Raw genomic sequence first — 17,777 nt, forward strand, 5'->3', positions numbered from 1 at the left:
AAGCCCCTTTGCACATCCCCGCGGGTGCTTGCTGCAGCTTGGGCTGATGCCTCCAGCTGGATTCTGCCCAGACCTGAGCAGTATTACTCTGGATTTTCCCAGAGAAATTTTTTTCCCCATGGTTTTTCACTGTGGAAATCAAAGCAACCCAGTGCCAGCAGGTCCCCACACACTGCTCACCCCATGGGTGTCCCCAGAAGCATGTGCCCACCTCCTGGGTGGTGTGGGTCTTCAAGTCATGCTGCTTTCTTTCCAAGGAAGAAATGGGCTGTGGGGCTCAGGATACGGCCCAGGGAGGGTGGCTCCTTGGTGGCAGGGAGGCTACTGCTAGGCACACTGGTGTCCTTTGGCAGCTGGCTGCCTGCAGAAAAACTCCTGGCAGAAATCGCAGCTGTTATCTCAAAATGCCTTGTTGAAACATCTCCCATGTTTGCCCCTTCATGTTTTTAAGCTTCCCCGTGCTGGGGGATGGCTGGGGGCAGGCAGGAAGGGTTAATCCCGGTAATATTGGACTTCTAGAGTTGCCAAAGCCAAACTTTGGTAAAAGACCATGGTAAAAGGGGGTTTGTTGATGTTGGCAATGATGGAGGAGCTGGAGTAGAGCAGAGCAGCTTTGCACCAGGACCAGCATCCCTAAGGACCGTGCTGCTTTTCCCCACCGCATGGGTGATTTACACGGGGTGGAGGTCGGGGGTCCTCCCCACTCGTGTTGGGGCTCCCACTGTGTTTCCCCCCCTGGGATGGGCAGGAGCGCTGCTGGGGACGCTGGCCATCAGCTGGGGGAGAGAGAGGCACCAAGTGCCCGCATCAGCGTGGGGACCTCAGGGGTGGCAAGGGGGACCCAATCCTCCCTGGGGAGCAGACCTGCTCCGGCGCTCTCCCTGCCTCCCCGTGGACTGTCCCCCCCGCGCTGCCTCAGGCGTGGGGGGTGCGTGCGGGTACCCCGGTATCCATGGCGATGGGAGGCTGTCCCCCCGCCGCCCCTCCCCTCTCCGCTGCAGCCGGCGAGCAGCCGCAACCGGCGCGGCGGCACCGCGGTACCGGCACCGGGGCTCAGCCCCGAGCGGGGGGACCGGGGGAGGGACGGGGACAAACTCCCCCCCTCCCCCGGCGGCAGACCAGCCCCTGCCCGCATGCCAGCGATGCAGCCCTCGGAGCCGGGCCGGGCCGGCGGAGGTGAGTACCAAGACCTGATTTATTTTATTTCACCCCCAAAAAAGGTGTCCAGCCGCCCCCAGACCCCTATTCCACTAGCCCAGCTTTTCCCTGCCGTGCTTTCCCACGGCCAGGCAGGGAGGCGGGTGGCCCATCGTCCAACCGGCCGGTCCCCGCAGCCCCTTGTCACCGCGTCCGAGATAAACGGAGGATGCCTCCATCCATCCGGCACCGACCCGGGCACTTGGCAGCCCCTTATTTTCCTTTCCTCGTCTTCCACCTCGCTTTTGAAACCGCCTGTGATTCCTCATCCATAGGACACCCACTGCCCACTAATGCTGCAAGACATTGCAGTCCAAACAGATAAAGTCCAGCAAAGTTTCGGGCTTAATACTGCAGGTTTCGGGCAATCTCATTACAGTCGTTGCTATCGCTTCTGCTAACGAAGCCTTTTTGTGTGGGTGCACCTGATGCTGACCGGCCGGAGCATCTTGCCCCAGCAGCCCTGCCTGCTTCCTCGCCTCTCCCCAGAGGCTCCTTCTCCCGTGCCTGCAAACCCCCCAGCACCTTTCTGAAGCCCTGCTGGAAGCGTGTTGGCCGAATCCTGCGCCCAGGGCAGGGGTACAGAGACCGGGCAGGGCCTCCCTGCGTGCCGGAGCCTCAGGGAAGCCGGTGGTCCCGGCAGCTGGGAAAAGCATCTTGGCTGGAGAGCTGAGCACTGGCACGGGGATGGGGGGACGATACGGCCACCCACCATGCAGCAGCTTTGCAGTGCTTTCGCAGAACAGGGCTGACCTGCAGGCGGTTAGGCTGAGCCTTAAAGCAAAAATATGCCTTCTTCTGCCTTAAAATCGCAGCCTGGGTTTGCCCGGAGTAAGTCCCGTCACCGCTGCAGGCAGCTCCTACCTGCACCCGGCATCCTCCTGCGTCCCTGCCTGCGTAAAGCTGGGGAAACCCAAGGGCGGGTGCTACACAGACCTGCTCCCCCTGTTAAATCTGTAGCAACAAAATGCCATTCCACCCTCCATCAGAAGCTCTCAGGGTCCCAGATAATGATCACAATTATGTATAATTATTGCTTTATATGTAAGGGAAGGGCAGGGTCTCCTCTTCCCCAGCCCACCTCCCTTGGGTACTACAGCTTTGCTGGGGAGAAGAAGATTTTAGGGGATCTCAAATTGCAAACCTTGGAAGCTCAAGGAGAAGCAGCAGCAGACACCCGGGAACAGGGATGCTCCCAGGCCGGCCGTGCCAGGGACCGCACAGACACAGCTCCTGCATGGCTGGAGCATTGCGGTGTCAGGACATGGATTTCTCTTCCTTGCATCATCCCTAAAAAAATCCCATGAGAACAGGATGTCTTCTGGGCTGCTTTAAATCCTCATCAAAATAATGATATAAAATAATAATGATATAATAATTCAGCCGAGGTGCTGCGGTACCTTGGGCTGCGTAACCCAATGAGGAGGAGACTTGTTGGGGCACTGAGATGATCCCAGCAGGACACGTCCCAGCCAGGCTGGGCACTGGTATAAATATGAAAACCCACCTCCAAGGGCATTAAGAAATGAAGGGAATAATCGCTTTACTTCCAGCTTCGTTTTCCTGCCTTCCCTTCCCCAGGCCCTTCCAACAGCAGCTGGCCCAACTCCACTGCAAGCAAGAGCCACCTCCTGAGGGAGAACTACACCTTCTCAGCATACTACCAGCACTCCTCCCCCGTGGCCGCCATGTTCATCCTGGCCTACACCTTCATCTTCCTCATGTGCATGATCGGCAACATCCTGGTGTGCTTCATCGTGGTGAAGAACCGCCAGATGCGGACGGTCACCAACATGTTCATCCTCAACCTGGCCATCAGCGACCTGCTGGTGGGCATCTTCTGCATGCCCACTACCTTGGTGGACAACCTCATCACGGGTGAGCAGGGCAGCTAGGGAGAGAGAAATTGGTGGGGAACATCACCCACCTTCTGCCCCCCCATACATGAGGCCACCCCCAAATCTCCTGCCTGTGGCTGCTTTTTTTTTGCTGAGGATGAGGAGAGCAGGTGGTGGCCACTCAACCACATCTGATGAAAGGTATCATTTCACTTAGACCTACTATTTTAGAGGGAAAAGTCCTTTTTTTTTTTAGGTTTTGGACACTTTTGGCAAAATAAGTATGACCTTAATGCTACATGTACATATTTATTTAAAGTTCAGCTGTTCTCCGTCAAGCAGCACTGGAAAAAACCCTCCTCTTCTTGCATCGATCTTCTCCCCACACTGGCTCAGCTCTACCTGTTGACCTTTCCAAAGATAAAGTGCAGTATTGGCATGGTTGGCAGAGTTTAGCCAAAGTGGTAGCCAGGGCATGGGGCAGAGTCTGTATTTATTTATTACGGGGTGCGATTTATTTATTGCCAACGCCTTAGCAGGGGTCAAGAAACAAGATGAAAGCCCTTCTGATCAAGGATTCCAAGGTCAGTCCCTGTGATAACAGCTACAGCCCTAAGTAAGGGCAGGAGAAATGAAAACCACCATGCTCCTTGAGTTTCTAAGAAGTGTAATATGCATCTTTTTTACCAGTTTGGGGGGGTTTCTCCAAGCATCTGTACTACTAAAGGCCATCTCTGTATGAGCCAAAAATGCAGCCTCCCCTTAGGAGCAGGATTTAGCATCCCCCAGCAACGACATGGTGGTTGGGGACATCTAGAGGGAGCTGCCAATGGGCCCGGCCAAGTCAAAGGCACCTACAACCTCTGTGGTGTCCCCTCACAGGTTGGCCCTTTGACAACGCCATGTGCAAAATGAGCGGCCTGGTGCAGGGCATGTCTGTCTCCGCCTCAGTTTTCACGCTGGTGGCCATCGCCGTGGAGAGGTATGTTGGTGCGGGGATGTGGGGACATGGGGACCAAGCCACCCCCAGCATGTTCGGGTGTCCCATGTGGTTTCCATCACGGGAAAGCTCCTGGGGATGTCAGGAGGGTGCCCCAGCTCTCCAGGAGGACCCCAAAGCTGTCCATGGGGCATCCCAGCAAGGTGTCCTTCCCCACCTTGGGCTGAAAACACCAAAGCTGGAGAAATCCCAACCTATATCTGCCACCAAAAGCCATACGTAAAGAGCAACCCACCTTACCCTTCCTTCCCACCTCTGGGTCCTGGCCGCCCGCCTTCCCCAGGGACATCCCACCAGGTCCCCAAAGCCACCACCGTCTGCCCTCCCGCAGGTTTCGCTGCATCGTCCACCCCTTCCGGCAGAAGCTGACACTGAGGAAAGCCCTGGTGACCATTGCCATCATCTGGGTGCTGGCCCTGCTCATCATGTGCCCTGCCGCCATCACGCTGACTGTCACCAGGGAGGAGCACCACTTCATGGTGGACACCTACAACAACTCCTACCCCCTCTACTCCTGTTGGGAGGCCTGGCCCGAGACGGGGATGAGGAAGATCTACACCACTGTCCTCTTCTCCCACATCTACGTGGCTCCACTTGCCCTCATCGTCGTCATGTATGCCCGCATCGCCTTCAAGCTCTTCAAGTCGACAGCACCTGCCCGTGGCCGAGAGGAGCCAGAGGGGAGGAGGGTCTCCCGGAGGAAGGCCAAGGTCATCAACATGCTCATCATCGTTGCTCTCTTCTTCACCCTCTCCTGGCTGCCCCTCTGGACACTGATGCTGTTGACGGACTACGGGCGGCTGAGCGAGGGCCAGCTCCGCCTGGTCACCGTCTACGTCTTCCCCTTCGCCCACTGGTTGGCCTTCTTTAACAGCAGTGCCAACCCAATCATCTATGGCTACTTCAACGAGAACTTCCGACGGGGCTTCCAAGAGGCCTTCAGGGCCCCCTTCTGCTCGCCCCACCGCCATTGCCACCGCAGGCCCTACGCCCCCAGGAGCCACGGCCGTGGGATCCTCTTCGGCGCCCGCAACCGTATCTTCGCCCAGGCACGGGCCAGTGACTCGCCGCCCGCCTCCGAGTCAGGACCGTTGGCCCTGCGCCGCGCCGGCGTCCCCGCGTGGGACAGCTGAGCAGCCGCGGCCACCGGGCACCTCTGGACCAAGGGCTTGTGGGGTGGGGAACGGGGATTGCCACGTCGTGGGCCATGAGTCACCGAAATAAAGGCGCGTCCTGCTGACGCCATGTCCCTGCCTTGGCTCCTCCCTCCCCCCCGCAGCGCCGCCCCGGATGAGGGGCAGAGGAGGGGCCGCCAGCTGAGTCCCCCAGCACCATGGGCCCCTGTGCCCTGCCAGCACCCCCTTTACCCAGCCCCGGCCAGGGCACAGGGCCGGGGAGCACAGGGAGCGGTGGGGGAGAAGGTGTGCGAACGGGCCATCCCGTGCCATGCTTGGCTACACCATGGAGAACCATGCGGTCCTTTGCTGGACCACACCACGCTGTGCTCAATCATGATACACCGTGCTGTCGTGGCCATGCTGGACCATGCCAAACCATACTGCCGTGGCCATGCTGGACCCCACCACGCTGTGCTGGACCATGCCACACCGTACTGCTGTGGCCATGCTAGGCCACGCCATGCTGTGCTGGACCAAGCCATACCACACTGTTGTGGCCACGATAGGCCACACCATGCTGTGCTGGGCCATGCCACACCATGCTATCGTGGCCATGTTGGACCGCTCCACGTCGCGCACGAACACCCCACGCCGCGTTGCCCTCCCCGCGCCACGCGGCCGCGCGCCCCCGCCCCGCCCCGCCGGGGGCGGGGCGGGGCGGGGGCGCGCGGCCGCGTGGCGCGGGGCGGGGCAGGAGTAGTGAGTTTGGCGCCTGCGCGGTGCCCAACCCGTTGGTCGGAGGGGGCATGGCGAGTCGCGCCTGCGCAGTGCGGTAGCCGGCGAGCTGCGTGCGGCACGATGGCCGGCTACAGCGTGGAAGAGCGCGCCGCGCCTCACAGCCTGGAGTACCGGCTCTTCTTCAGTGAGTGTCTACCGCCTTCCTTCTCCTCTTCCTTCCCCTCATCCTGCCAGCCCGGGGGTTGGGTGTCCGAGCTCCTCTGGAGGCGCTGGGGGAGCCCCCACGGCCTGAGGTGCGCACACCCCACACCCCCCCCCCCCGCCCCTCACCTGAGGCGTCCCCTCAGGCAGGGCCTGACTCGTCCCCCTTGCCTTGCAGAGGATGCCGCCGGGCGCTACATCTCTCCCTTCCACGATATCCCCATCTACGCGGACGCCGGCAAGGTGAGAGGGGACAGGGGCCGGCTGTCTTGCGGAGAGCAAGAACCGCCTAGCTAGGTGGCTGGTGTGGCCCCGTTGCTTGGAGCCGGTGACAAGAGCAACCGCTGGAGCTCTGGGCCCAGGGGTTGAGTATTTTGCCAGTGCTTCTCAGGGGGTGCGGTCCTGCAGGCCTGAAATACCCGAGGGAGGCTTTCGGTTCCTTTCGTTGCTTTTCAGCAGGAGCACCCTAGAGGAAGCATCGCCAGATTTTGCAAAGAATGGGTGCCTTTCCCTCGCAGTCTTGTCCTCAGGTAGAGTGATGCAGGAGAAGGGAACGGATTATGTCACTCTCATATTCGTGTCGGAGATACCAGTGGTTGTCTTGAACTTGCTCATGAGGTCACATGAAAGCGTTTTGGGTTAAAAGAAGCAGTTTTATGTTTAGCTAAATACCTACATCCATTCCTATGGAGGCATATGCTCAGGCTGCATGATATTTCAGGCTTCCGTTTTGACTGCAGTGAGGCCCCTTTATGCCTGCAGTATAATCAGCTGCTGAACAGGAGGTGAGGATGTTAGATTTTTGTTGTAGCAGCTCCTGGGGACCTCTTGCCTCACCAAAAGCGCAGCTGGGGAACCTGCTGCATGCAGTGATGCAGGGCTTTTGCATCCTTCCAGCAGCCAGCAGTTAGTCAAATTAGGCTGTTCTGAATCACTGTCTAAAATGCCCCAGCTCTAGGAAACCAAAACAGCTGTGCTTCAGTTTTTACTGAATGCTTTTTCAGTGCTAACTCGGGCTGTCTCACTGTGTTCCTTACCTTTGTAGCTCATTTCTTCTTTTAACACGTACTAAAAAACTGTGCAGCTTGAGAAATGTAGTGGATGAACTGTTCTAATATTCATGACAGAGGTGTAATTTGGAGGTGGAGAGTGGTTATGGGAAAGGAAAAGAGTAAGCAGAATTGAAAGATCAACCTCTAAAAAGTAGCTGATTTAGCTTTGGGGTGCAGGTGTTGTCGGAATATGCTCTGGGAAGTCTGAGGTGGCTTTTGCCTGCTCAAAAGGGAAAAGAGGGATTGTAATCATCAAGGACAGTGGTGAAGCAGTTTCTGTGGCTGACTGGGAAAGCACTTTTCAAAAGCAGGTGTCTGAAAGGTAACTCAGACACGAAAAATCTAGATAATGCTACGCTTTGCAGATGCTTGCAGAATGGGAGGGAAGAGCAGGGGAGTGAGTATAGGGGTGAGGAGGGTTTCCGCGGACTGGTAATGATTAACAGGGGAAACTGGACTTCTGGTGTGCCTTCAGGCGCTTAGTGCTGCTTGCCAGCATCCCTGTGCCAAGTCATTAAAGAGAAGCAAGTATCACTGAAGGTCGCAGTCCCTGAAGTTACACAATAGTGCTGATCACATTAGACCTCTTTCTGTTCCTGGAGTGCCTCTCTACAGAGATTTTACTCGTTACTTAACAGGTTCATTACCAGCTATGGTAGGGAGCCCAGCTTGCAGAAAAAAGGTTGCCGAACTCTGTCTGGACTCATTGATCTTTATCCTTAGACTTCTAAGACACTGAGAGGATTGCAGGGTGTTTTTTTCAGTCTAGGGCTGGGATGTGCTGACCTTATCTGTACCTGTGTGTCTTGGCATTGTGAAGGAATGACCTTGGGCTGCTCACTGGGTGTCTTAGACCAAGGCAGATCTGCCAGTTGGACTGTGGGGAAACTGCAAGCCTAACAAAGATGCACCCCCAAGTTGTCTTTCCTTGCCTGCAAAGCCGTAAGCACCCTGCCTAGCCAGTTCTGATTACCTCATTCCTTTCCTCGAGTTACTTATAAATGAAAATAGTATAGACCGTTTTACTTTCAAATTGCAAATAAGCAGTGACCCCCTGCAATTAAGGGTATGTATTAAACTTCTGTTAGGGAAGGGTGTGGGCAAAGTCAATGATGTAATAGCACTTGTTGCACAATAGCAATCGAATTATGGTGCAGTACAGGTGCGAGGGATTTTGCAATGCTAATACTGCTTAACCTGGGCATTAGAAACCTTGTCGATGCTAGGGAGCAAGGTTTGACTTTTTGTTAAAAGCCATAATCTCTTCAAACAGCAAATGTTAAGGTTCAAGCATGGAAAAGCTTGTTTTCTTGAAGAGTCCTCTCTGACATTGAACTCTCAAGAGTCCTCTCTGACATTGAACTCTCAAGAGTCCACTCAGCCCAGCTGGAGTCAACAGGAGATGTTTTCAAGTGTCACCTGTAAACTAGATACTGCAAAATGTGGTTCTACATTTCTCCCCCACATGTTTATCCTTGCACTGTGCTGCTAACAATGTCTGTTGGCTTGGAGGGGGGAAGTTCAGGCATCTCTCCCTACTTCAAGATGGACTAGAATATTTGGGAGTGACGTTCTCGGTCATTCAGGATAGTACATAGGTACCCACATTACTAAGTAGATGGCTTATTCCTGCAAGCCTTATCTCTCCTAAATTGCCAGGGTAGCTCTTGCTGTAGCATTAAGTGCTTTGCATTTAAAAAATAATGCCTAAAACCTCATTTTGTTATGCCCAAGATAGTTTGTCTTCGATTCATTTAAACCTGCTATTCTGTAACCTGGGAACATGATGGAGGTGTTCATAGGTGGCAACTGATGGAGCGTGTGTGGGCCACCTCAATCTGGCTTTCATGGGATTCAGCTTTCAGTGATGACATGTGACTGACTGGACTATGGGACTTCTATCAACTGTATCAAAACTGGCACTGGAAAAAAACCAGAAAAAAGTTATGGTTTTCATGTGAACTGGCTGGTTTTCATGCTTACTTATTTGTGTTCCCTAGTTTAAAGTGTGGTCTTGAGATTCCTTTCCATTCACTGATATTTTGCTTTCTTTAGAATGCGTTCAACATGGTTGTGGAAGTACCTCGGTGGACGAATGCTAAAATGGAGGTAACTATATTACAGTTCCTAGCTTAAGTGCTTGAGCTGACTAGTCTATTAATATTTGGCTTCACTGATTCTCTCCTTCTCAATTCCACCTCCTGAATCAGAGTGGTTTCTAAGTTCTCGTGTAAATACTTGCTTAATGCTAGAGGTCTAGTATGGAGGCTGAGACTTGAAGAAGTTGCAATAACTTAGTATTCTTCTGTGGCTTCTGATTGAAGGAGAATCTTTTGGCTTTCAACCCCATGTGGTTCTGACATTTGTAAGTCTGTTGAAAACTATATCCCAGGAGATGGAAATGCCACAGGAAATGGAGTTGCCCAATATCTGCTGTTGGCTTCAGGGCCAGCTCCTGGTCTCTTGGCTGGTCAGTTAGCAGCCAGCTTCATTAAAAAAAAAAAAAATTGTGTAACTTTTCTTTCAGATTGCAACAAAGGATCCCTTAAACCCAATTAAGCAAGATGTGAAGAAAGGAAAACTCCGCTATGTAGCTAACGTGTTTCCCCATAAGGGTTATATCTGGAATTACGGTGCTATCCCACAGGTACTGTAACTTGCCTCAGTGGCCCATCCTTTCTGGTGGGGAGGAGGGAGGATGCCTATGTGTGTCTCTGACTAACACTGTATTAATGAGCAAAAGGTCAGCTGAGAGTCTGATCTGGAACACAGCATTTGCAGCTGCATATATAATCTTGCTAATGAAGAGAACCTGCCAGGAAAGCAGGGGTACTTTTAAGTAGAAATCTCGAGAGGTAGGCTTGTAGCTAATGCTGTAAATAAGCCATCTGAGGATGAGCAGCTGCTGCTAGTGAGGTACCTGCTATGTTGCTCCTCTCCTTGGCCACTTGGCAGTTTGGTTGGACGGTAGCTGGCAGGCCCTTGTCTTTGGATGAAGGAAGCTGTCACTACACAAGGAGCTGGGCATCTGGCAATGCAATGCCCTCAGTTCCTGCCTGGTGAAGCATAAAGAGCTAAAGTTTTAAGCTAATGGTACAGGATCTTGGTGTAGGGCCCTTAGGCTGAATCTGTACAGAAGATTCTTCTTGCAATGAATTAGCTGATTGTTTTACACTTTGGATGTGGACGATGAAAATCTGAATAGATCTGAAGACTGTATCTTTCCCGTTTCTGTCCCTCTTATTGTTCAGGTCTACACAGCTAGACTAATGTATTGAGCTGTTGGATGGTAGTAGATGCTCTGTTCTCAGTGTTGGATCTGAGTGGCAGAAAGGCACTCAGAAGTCCAGAGACTGTGTGAGGCAGACATCTGCAGCTGCACAGACAGAGCTGTTACTCTGAAACAGCTGGCAAGGAGGACAGACAGATGGTGACACCTGGACACATGCTCTTAACTGGCTGGTGACTGCTAGACAAAGAGGAACTTTGAGCAAGGCTGTTTGCCTCTGATGTTCTCGAAGGTTTGAGTTTCCTTTAGAGAAATAAATTGTCAGTGACAGTTCACAGGGAAATGCACTGAATTTTGTAATTCTAGTCTTGATAGCAGTGCATGTCAAGTGTTTTCTCCAAGTGGCTTAAGACAGTGTTTTGAAGTTGAATTGTTTTCTACTCGGATAGATTCTGGAGCTAGTTTCTTTGTACATACATGGCTTTTGAAGCCTTCACTCAGTCATGTGTTAGTGGATCAAAGACATTTATGCATTAAGGGCAAGGGACCAAACTTAACACTTCCTTGTAGAGAAGAGCAGTAGCGATTGTGAAGAGTCCTTCAGCATCACCCAGGTTTCAGTACATCTTCCTGAATGCTCTGGATGCATCACGAGGTCTTGACTACACTAGTCATGTCCTGGCATGCAGAGATTTGGGAAGAGCATTCCTTCTTTTTATATCTCAACAACCTTAGAGGTAGATGGTCCTTATGATGCAAGTGGGCACGGTGTCCTTTTGCTCCTGATTAGAAGCGTGTTAAAACAGCAGCTATTATTTTTGGAGGCATAGCTCAAGTGCCTTATGGAGTCCTCTCGTTCAACGTATACTCACTGCTTTAGGTGAGATGCACTAGGACACTGGGTAGCACAGGGTATGGGACTCTGCATTCTTGTCTCTGCTCTAGTGTAACAATGTGTCTTTAATTGTTTAATTCAAAGGAAACAATACACCCTGTCTGTCTTCCATCTCTTTTGGACTGCTATCTGGAGTTCAGGAAACTTCTGTTAAGAAATGAATAGGGAGAGGAACAGGCAGGCAGCCAAATCAATGAGTGTTCTTTATAGATGTGAACTTCACCTTTATGCGGCTGTGGAACAGAGGAGGAAGTCTGGAAAGTAGTTGAAAAGAGGTTTGTCAGTGGGAGGGAGCAGCTTACTCGTGGCAAGATAAGACCTTTTAATTTGGATTCAAACTGCATTTGCAGGCACAAGTGAAATAGTAGCCCAACCACTAGACCTGAAAGCAAGTGTGAAGTGGGCCATCATCTGTATCTTCGAGGCAATTGCATGCCTGAAATAAACCTGCTTTTTGTTTCCTCTTGAAACCTGAACGTTCTTAGTTCTTATTCGTGTGTGGGGGGTTTTTTGCAGACTTGGGAAGACCCAGGTCACAAAGATGAAAATACTGGCTGCTGTGGAGATAACGATCCAATTGATGTGTGCGAAATTGGAAGCAAGGTAATGCGTTCTAAAGGGTAACTGTCTTTTGAAACGTGTAATTAATGTCTCTGAAGTCAATTATCCAGAGACATTATTCAGTTCCTACCTCCTCTACCTTAAGAATGTGATGTTTCCCTCCAGTGCCTCTGGAGATTGTTGATGAGATCTTGCAGCATGAGCCTTGTGAGCCAGGGCTTCTGAACCACTGATAAGCGATAGCTAATTTTGTGGTACCTGACTGCTTGCTGAACGTTTACAGCTTGCACAGTCTCCTGTTGTGCGTTCCTTGGATGCATCAGTACAGATAACAAGGTCTTCGTCCTTGCAGGTCTGCTCTCGAGGAGAAGTCATCAAAGTGAAGGTGCTGGGCACGCTGGCACTGATTGATGAGGGAGAGACAGACTGGAAGATAATTGCTATCAATGTTGAAGACCCTGAAGCAGACAACTATAATGGTAAGTTACAGGAGGGAGGAGCAGGCTTAGTACTTCCCTTTCTCCACTGAGACCCTGCAGGAAGCTTTCGGGTCAGGACGTGGACTTGATCCTTCTGTGCCACAGTATTCATCAGATGTGATACTGGAAGGACAGCAGAATAGGATGTTATCAATCCTGTAGCAAACATTTTACTGCTGTTTGTCCCAAATTGTCAGTCCTCTGTACAGCCTGGCATCTTGAAGATGAAGGAAGCTGTAGAGCCTGTCCTCTGAGTGGAAGGAAAGGGGTTGTCCACTAAGTCTCTAATCAAAGCTATTTAAATGTGTCCATGCTCCTGGGGGCAATCAGGATATACTGTGAAGGTGAAACACTAGCTTTCCTGTGCAGATATCCACTCTGTGTCTTTACTGTAACCTGTCTGCAATGTTGCTAAGGCTACTTGAGGAGGGGCTGAAAGAGGGACAGCTCAGAAGAGCAGGGTAGTACCTAAGTAACTTCTGTTACTAGATCTGGCTAACAAACCTTTTCTCCATGGCTAGATATCAGTGATGTCAGAAGGATGAAACCTGGATACTTAGAAGCTACAGTGGACTGGTTCAGAAGATACAAAGTACCTGATGGAAAGCCAGAAAACCAGTTTGCTTTTAATGGTGAATTTAAAGACAAGGTAGGATCACCTTTCTTCATTACTGTGAGCATGCAAAAGCATGCTGTCCAAAACCTGAGCTCCAGGTGCATGGGGACACAAATGAGTAGTTGCTGAGAGAATGGGTTTCTACAGGGCTACTGATAACTGACTTCATTCTTCCTGCTGTTTTTCTAGCCTACTATTCTGTTTGTTTCCAGGCTGGTTCTTGCAGCAATACTAGGATAAAAAGTGTGAGGTTATCACCTGGCTGCTGTTGGATATTATCAGTTTTTCTTCTAGATGACATTCATGTGGCATCACTTCAGGGCTGGGAGCCTCCATGTCAGAACCAGGATGGAAAACACCAGGTTTATTTGCTCCTGCTCTGGAGCAAAGGGTGCTTGACATCACCCTTTGCCTCCCTTGCTCACTGGCTTTGCTCCACTGCAGCCTGTTACAAGTTGACTGCTCAGGAGTTAAAATGCCTCTTCCTTCAGGCGTAAAGTGTTCCCTCACGCCCTTTGAGTAAGGCTCTACCTTGGCAGCATTATTCCTCTGCCTTTTCTCTGGGTTGGGTCAGATAACTTACTGCTCCTGAACGGGAGAAATCCTGCTTCTGCACCCTCCCTCCTGCCAGTCCTGGTGTGCCGTGAGTGGGTTACTGAGGTGACTCAACTCCCAGAGCTCCAGAGTTGGTGCAGGAGGTTGGTGAAGGAAAGGGCCTGCAAAGCCTGGTGTGGGAAGGGAAGGAAAGGGTAAGGGGGGAAAAATGGAAGTCACGCGGGAGTGGACTTGTCCCTTTTGACTATAGCAGAGCACTAGGTTGGGTGGGCTGGGATGTCTCACTGCCCTTCAAGATGGCTGAAACTGGAATCAAGGCCAAGGCGGAAAGTAGGGACAAAGAACCTCACACGTGTTCCTGCAGTGTTTTATTTGGCTCTGTGTGGTATCAAACCAGGATATTTATTGCTGATGTTCATGCTAACAAAGAATTGTGTGTGCTTTCTTCTCCAGCTGACAGTTTAATGCATATACTACTTGTTTTAAGGACAAAAGCTGTGATATGCTTGGAAGCAGATGCATTTTTAAATAGTTGCAAAGCTAGATTAGGTGTGTATCTCTTCCTCTTGATCTGCATAGCAGCTGAATGATTTGCCTGGAGTGGAAGAAAGCTTGCAGATAGATCAGGATCAACTAGCTGCCAAGGACAAACTAAGTGGGAGGAGCAGTGGGGTGGAGATGCTTTTATAATATAGCACTTGCCCGAGACTAGAATATCTGTGTTCAGTTTCTTTTGGCTTCAAGCTCACTAGGTGACCTTGCTGTATCCTCCCATCTTGAAAGTAAAACAATTGGTGTTATAATAAAATCCCTGTTGTTCAGCTGTTGTGCGCTGGGAGGTTGCTGTTGTTCCTGAAAGGCGCAGCAATGGAAGAGGTCTCTCTGAGTCCTTTTCAGAGTCAGAAACTATCTAAAATCAGCCTATAAATATTGGCTTCTCGTTCCATGTAATCGATAGTCTGGAGAAAATGGCCTAGTACTTACACATAACATGATGTTTGTTCTCATCGTCAACTTCAGGATTTTGCGGTGAACGTAATCAAAAGCACTCATGAACACTGGAAAGCTTTAATAGCGAAGAAAACTGACGGAGGGGAGATCAACTGGTAGGTTAATATTTGTGGTACTGTGCGCATTCCTCTCCCCTAAACAAATAACCCTGACACTTCCTTTCCTGAGTGGTGCCATGCTTTCTGTTAGCTGCTGGCTGCCTCCGCAGGCCTTCCCCTTCAACTTGGCAACTAAACAGTGATTCTTAATATTCCATTCTTTAATACTCTTGGGGGAGAGACTTGGCTTTCACATTCTCACAAGCAACCTTTCTCTTCTAGCACAAATCTGACGGTGTCTGACAGCCCTTTCTGCTGTAGTCAAGAGTGTGCAAAAGCTACTGTGGATGCTGTAAGTACAGATCTGAGTGTCCTACCCAGGACATCAGTGTCAGGCAAAATGATACAATTTGTGTGGTACCATAAACTGCCCTCACTGTGTGAATAGCGCATTGTACACTCAGAATTTTTCGGATGACTGAACACAGCACCTGTTTCTGGTTAAATAGGATGAATGCAGAGCAAGCCAGGCATTCCTCCGGAAGCTTCTCCTTGCCCTTACTCATCTGGGAGATGGAATCCAAAACAGAGTTTGCATGAAGGGCTAAACTTCTGAACTGTAGCTTGGCTGTCAGCTGTTCAGAGAGTGTTTGGCCTTCCAAGAGCTTCACAGCACGGGTCACCCTTTGAGAAGAGAAAGTTTAATTTCTGAGACCCTTGCAGCCAGGGAGCTGGCATCCTTTGCAATGAAAAGCTTGAAGTTCCCAGTGTAGTAGCCCTACAGTTTCAGGACTTAAGTGCATCTCCTGGGGCTTGTGAAGTATTGTTGTTGGCAACTTGAAAGGGCTTATAGAGGAATGGGGCAGGAACATCAAAATGCAAATGTTGCCTCAGTGTATGGAAATGTGACTGGAAACCAGAGTCTTTCCATAGCCGCCTATCATCGTCTTGGGTTTAAAAAGGCTTGTTATCCTCTGGTGTTATCCAAATTACTTCATATGTTTTTGAAAGTGCAACCCTTGTGGAGGATGTGTCACCAGCTAGGGACCCTTGTCGGTCTTTGGTTGCTCAACATTGGGTGAAAGCTCTTCAGAGAAGTTTTTTGAGAGTCCTTTGTATTTCTATTCCACCATCACATTGTAGGTTTAAAAAAAGCAGGCTGCCTGCAACTGTATAGACGCTGGAGCGGTAACTGCTTGTGGTGAGAAGCAGATGGCACTGCAGCCTGTGCTTAGAGCAGAGCATCTCTGGCATGTAGGACATGTATGGAATGAGGAGGCTGTGGGGATGACAGGACTCATGCCGCACATGAGCTCACTTATTCCCTCCCAGCTGACCAGCACTGGCTGCCACAGACTAATTTACACTGCTTAGATCTTAAACTGTGCTCAGTGAAGACTCATCCAGCTCTTGATGTCTAGTTAGCTTCAGGTGTAAGGTCAACTTCTGTCAGCAGTTGCTATCTGCTAATACACTTCTTGTTTCAGGCACCACCGTGTGAAGCTGCCAACCCGATCCCACCCGAAGGTAAGTCTCACAACCCATGTTTATGTTCCAGTGCGGAGTGGAGGCTTCCTCAAAGGAATTAGCAATAGGAAAATGAGGGTCTTAACTGACAGCTAGGTACGGCTCTAGCGCTAGGAGAAATGAAGGACCTTGCTGGACCTAACTTGTGTCAGTAATGCTGTTTAGTTCCTGAATTACTTATGTTGTTGCCTTATTTCCTTGTTTGGGTACATGAGGCAGGTAAATGAGTGGCAAGTAGGAGACCTGAGGTGCCATAGTTTGCTCCAGAAGAGATTAGATTTATAGAAGGTCCTGAAAGAGCAGCACTGCAGATGACTGAAGTGCAGTGATAGCAGGAGAGCGGTTTTAGTTCCTCCAAAACAGGGGTTTCACCAGTATCCTCAGCGCAGGTGAGCCGAGGAAGGGAATTACTCCCTGTCTGTGCAGAGCAGAAGCAGAAATCAGTTGTGTGTTCCGTGCTTCAGTTGCCGCTGAGCCTGCTGATCAGAGATCTGTCACTGAACAAGTGTCCGCTGTGAGCTGGTAACGAGCCTCTTGATGCCTCAGGACATGACTCTGTAAGAAAACAACAGCTGTGGGAGGAATCCTCGCTCAGCTGTCGTCTTTTCTTTCTGCGTGAGGTGGCGATGGGCACCTTGCACACGATGTCTGGAAGTTGCTGTGGCAGGGACAAGGCCCGAGGGCAAGCGTGAGCTAATGACAGTGTTGACATGACACCCATGGCCATGTGGCAGAAAGAGGAGCTAGGCTGTCGCTTCCAATCTCTTCATGGGTAATAAACCTGCAAAGAAATTGATGTCTTCCGTGTGGGTGTGGGAGGTGGAGGTAAAATGACTTTACCTCCCTGAGTCAGCTGAGCCAGAGGGAAGCCGAGCTGGCTCTGGCTTGCTGTCCTTGCCTGAACTGAGTTGTGTAGAGTGAGTGAGGGTGACTTCTTCAGGAAAAAAAAATACACGCGAACAGGGCTACACAAGAACCTGTTGGGTGCGTGGTGGTGGTGTTGACAGGAGCAGGAGGAAGCCCCTGCGCTGGAGGTGACACGTGCAGTGCCTTATGACTACTTAATAAGTAGGTGGCTAACAGAGGACTAACCCCCTCCTTTTTTTTTTTTTCCTGCCCCACACAGTTGACAAGTGGTTCTACTACCAGAAGAACTAAGGCCTGAGGATGGGTGGTGAAACAGCTGTGTCCTTCCCACTGAGGAGTTGCCACATGCAGGAGTAGACCAGAAAAATAGTTTCAGTGTCAACAAGAAGACCTTGCCTGCAACTTTGCTGATTAGAATTACGTATCTAGCAGTGATGTGTCTGCTGCATCGAGGTCTTGTGGAGGCTAGAAGACATAACTTATAAAATCAAAACACCCTGCTTGTGCGTGGTCGTACAGCGTACTTTGTAAATCGCAACAGAAGATCACTCGCCCGGTACGTGTATGGATGCTATAAATAAAAACTACTGAAACTGAACTCTGCGGGGCTCCTCCTTTCCCTGCCTGTCACGAAGCCCTGGAGCCAAGGGCTGAACTGCGGCCCTTAGACGGGGGGCGTGGGGGGGGGTTAGGGGAGGGTTTATTGGGTCATGCGGTATTGTGTCCCTCGAAGAGGGGACGGTGACGTGGGGCGACCGGACCCGCCGGGGGGCGGCCCCGAACCCGGGTCCTGCCTGCGCCGGGGGGGGCGGTCTCGAACCTGCGGAGCCCAGGCGCGGCCGCGCGCCGGCGTGG

At 51.1% G+C, this 17,777-nt stretch overlaps 2 protein-coding genes across 2 annotated transcripts; both read left to right on the forward strand.

Moving 5' to 3' along the window:
• Positions 1-952: 952 nt before the first annotated feature.
• Positions 953-5,168, forward strand: NPFFR1 (neuropeptide FF receptor 1). The gene is given in 5 exon segments (XM_075504145.1): positions 953-1,051; positions 1,053-1,176; positions 2,779-3,075; positions 3,918-4,017; positions 4,367-5,168. Coding segments are annotated over 5 exon segments (1,422 nt in total).
• Positions 5,169-5,959: 791 nt separating this feature from the next.
• On the forward strand, positions 5,960-17,520 carry PPA1 (inorganic pyrophosphatase 1). Its single transcript, XM_075505392.1, has 11 exons — positions 5,960-6,075; positions 6,271-6,335; positions 9,200-9,253; positions 9,672-9,791; positions 11,785-11,871; positions 12,182-12,308; positions 12,830-12,957; positions 14,500-14,585; positions 14,811-14,880; positions 16,016-16,055; positions 17,182-17,520. Exons 1-11 carry the CDS (start codon positions 6,012-6,014, stop codon positions 17,211-17,213), a joined length of 873 nt encoding a protein of 290 aa, XP_075361507.1. The 5' UTR covers positions 5,960-6,011; the 3' UTR covers positions 17,214-17,520.
• Positions 17,521-17,777: the final 257 nt, after the last annotated feature.

The sequence above is a fragment of the Mycteria americana genome, chromosome 6 (genome assembly GCF_035582795.1).
Source record: "Mycteria americana isolate JAX WOST 10 ecotype Jacksonville Zoo and Gardens chromosome 6, USCA_MyAme_1.0, whole genome shotgun sequence".
Taxonomy (NCBI): Eukaryota; Metazoa; Chordata; class Aves; order Ciconiiformes; family Ciconiidae; genus Mycteria; species Mycteria americana.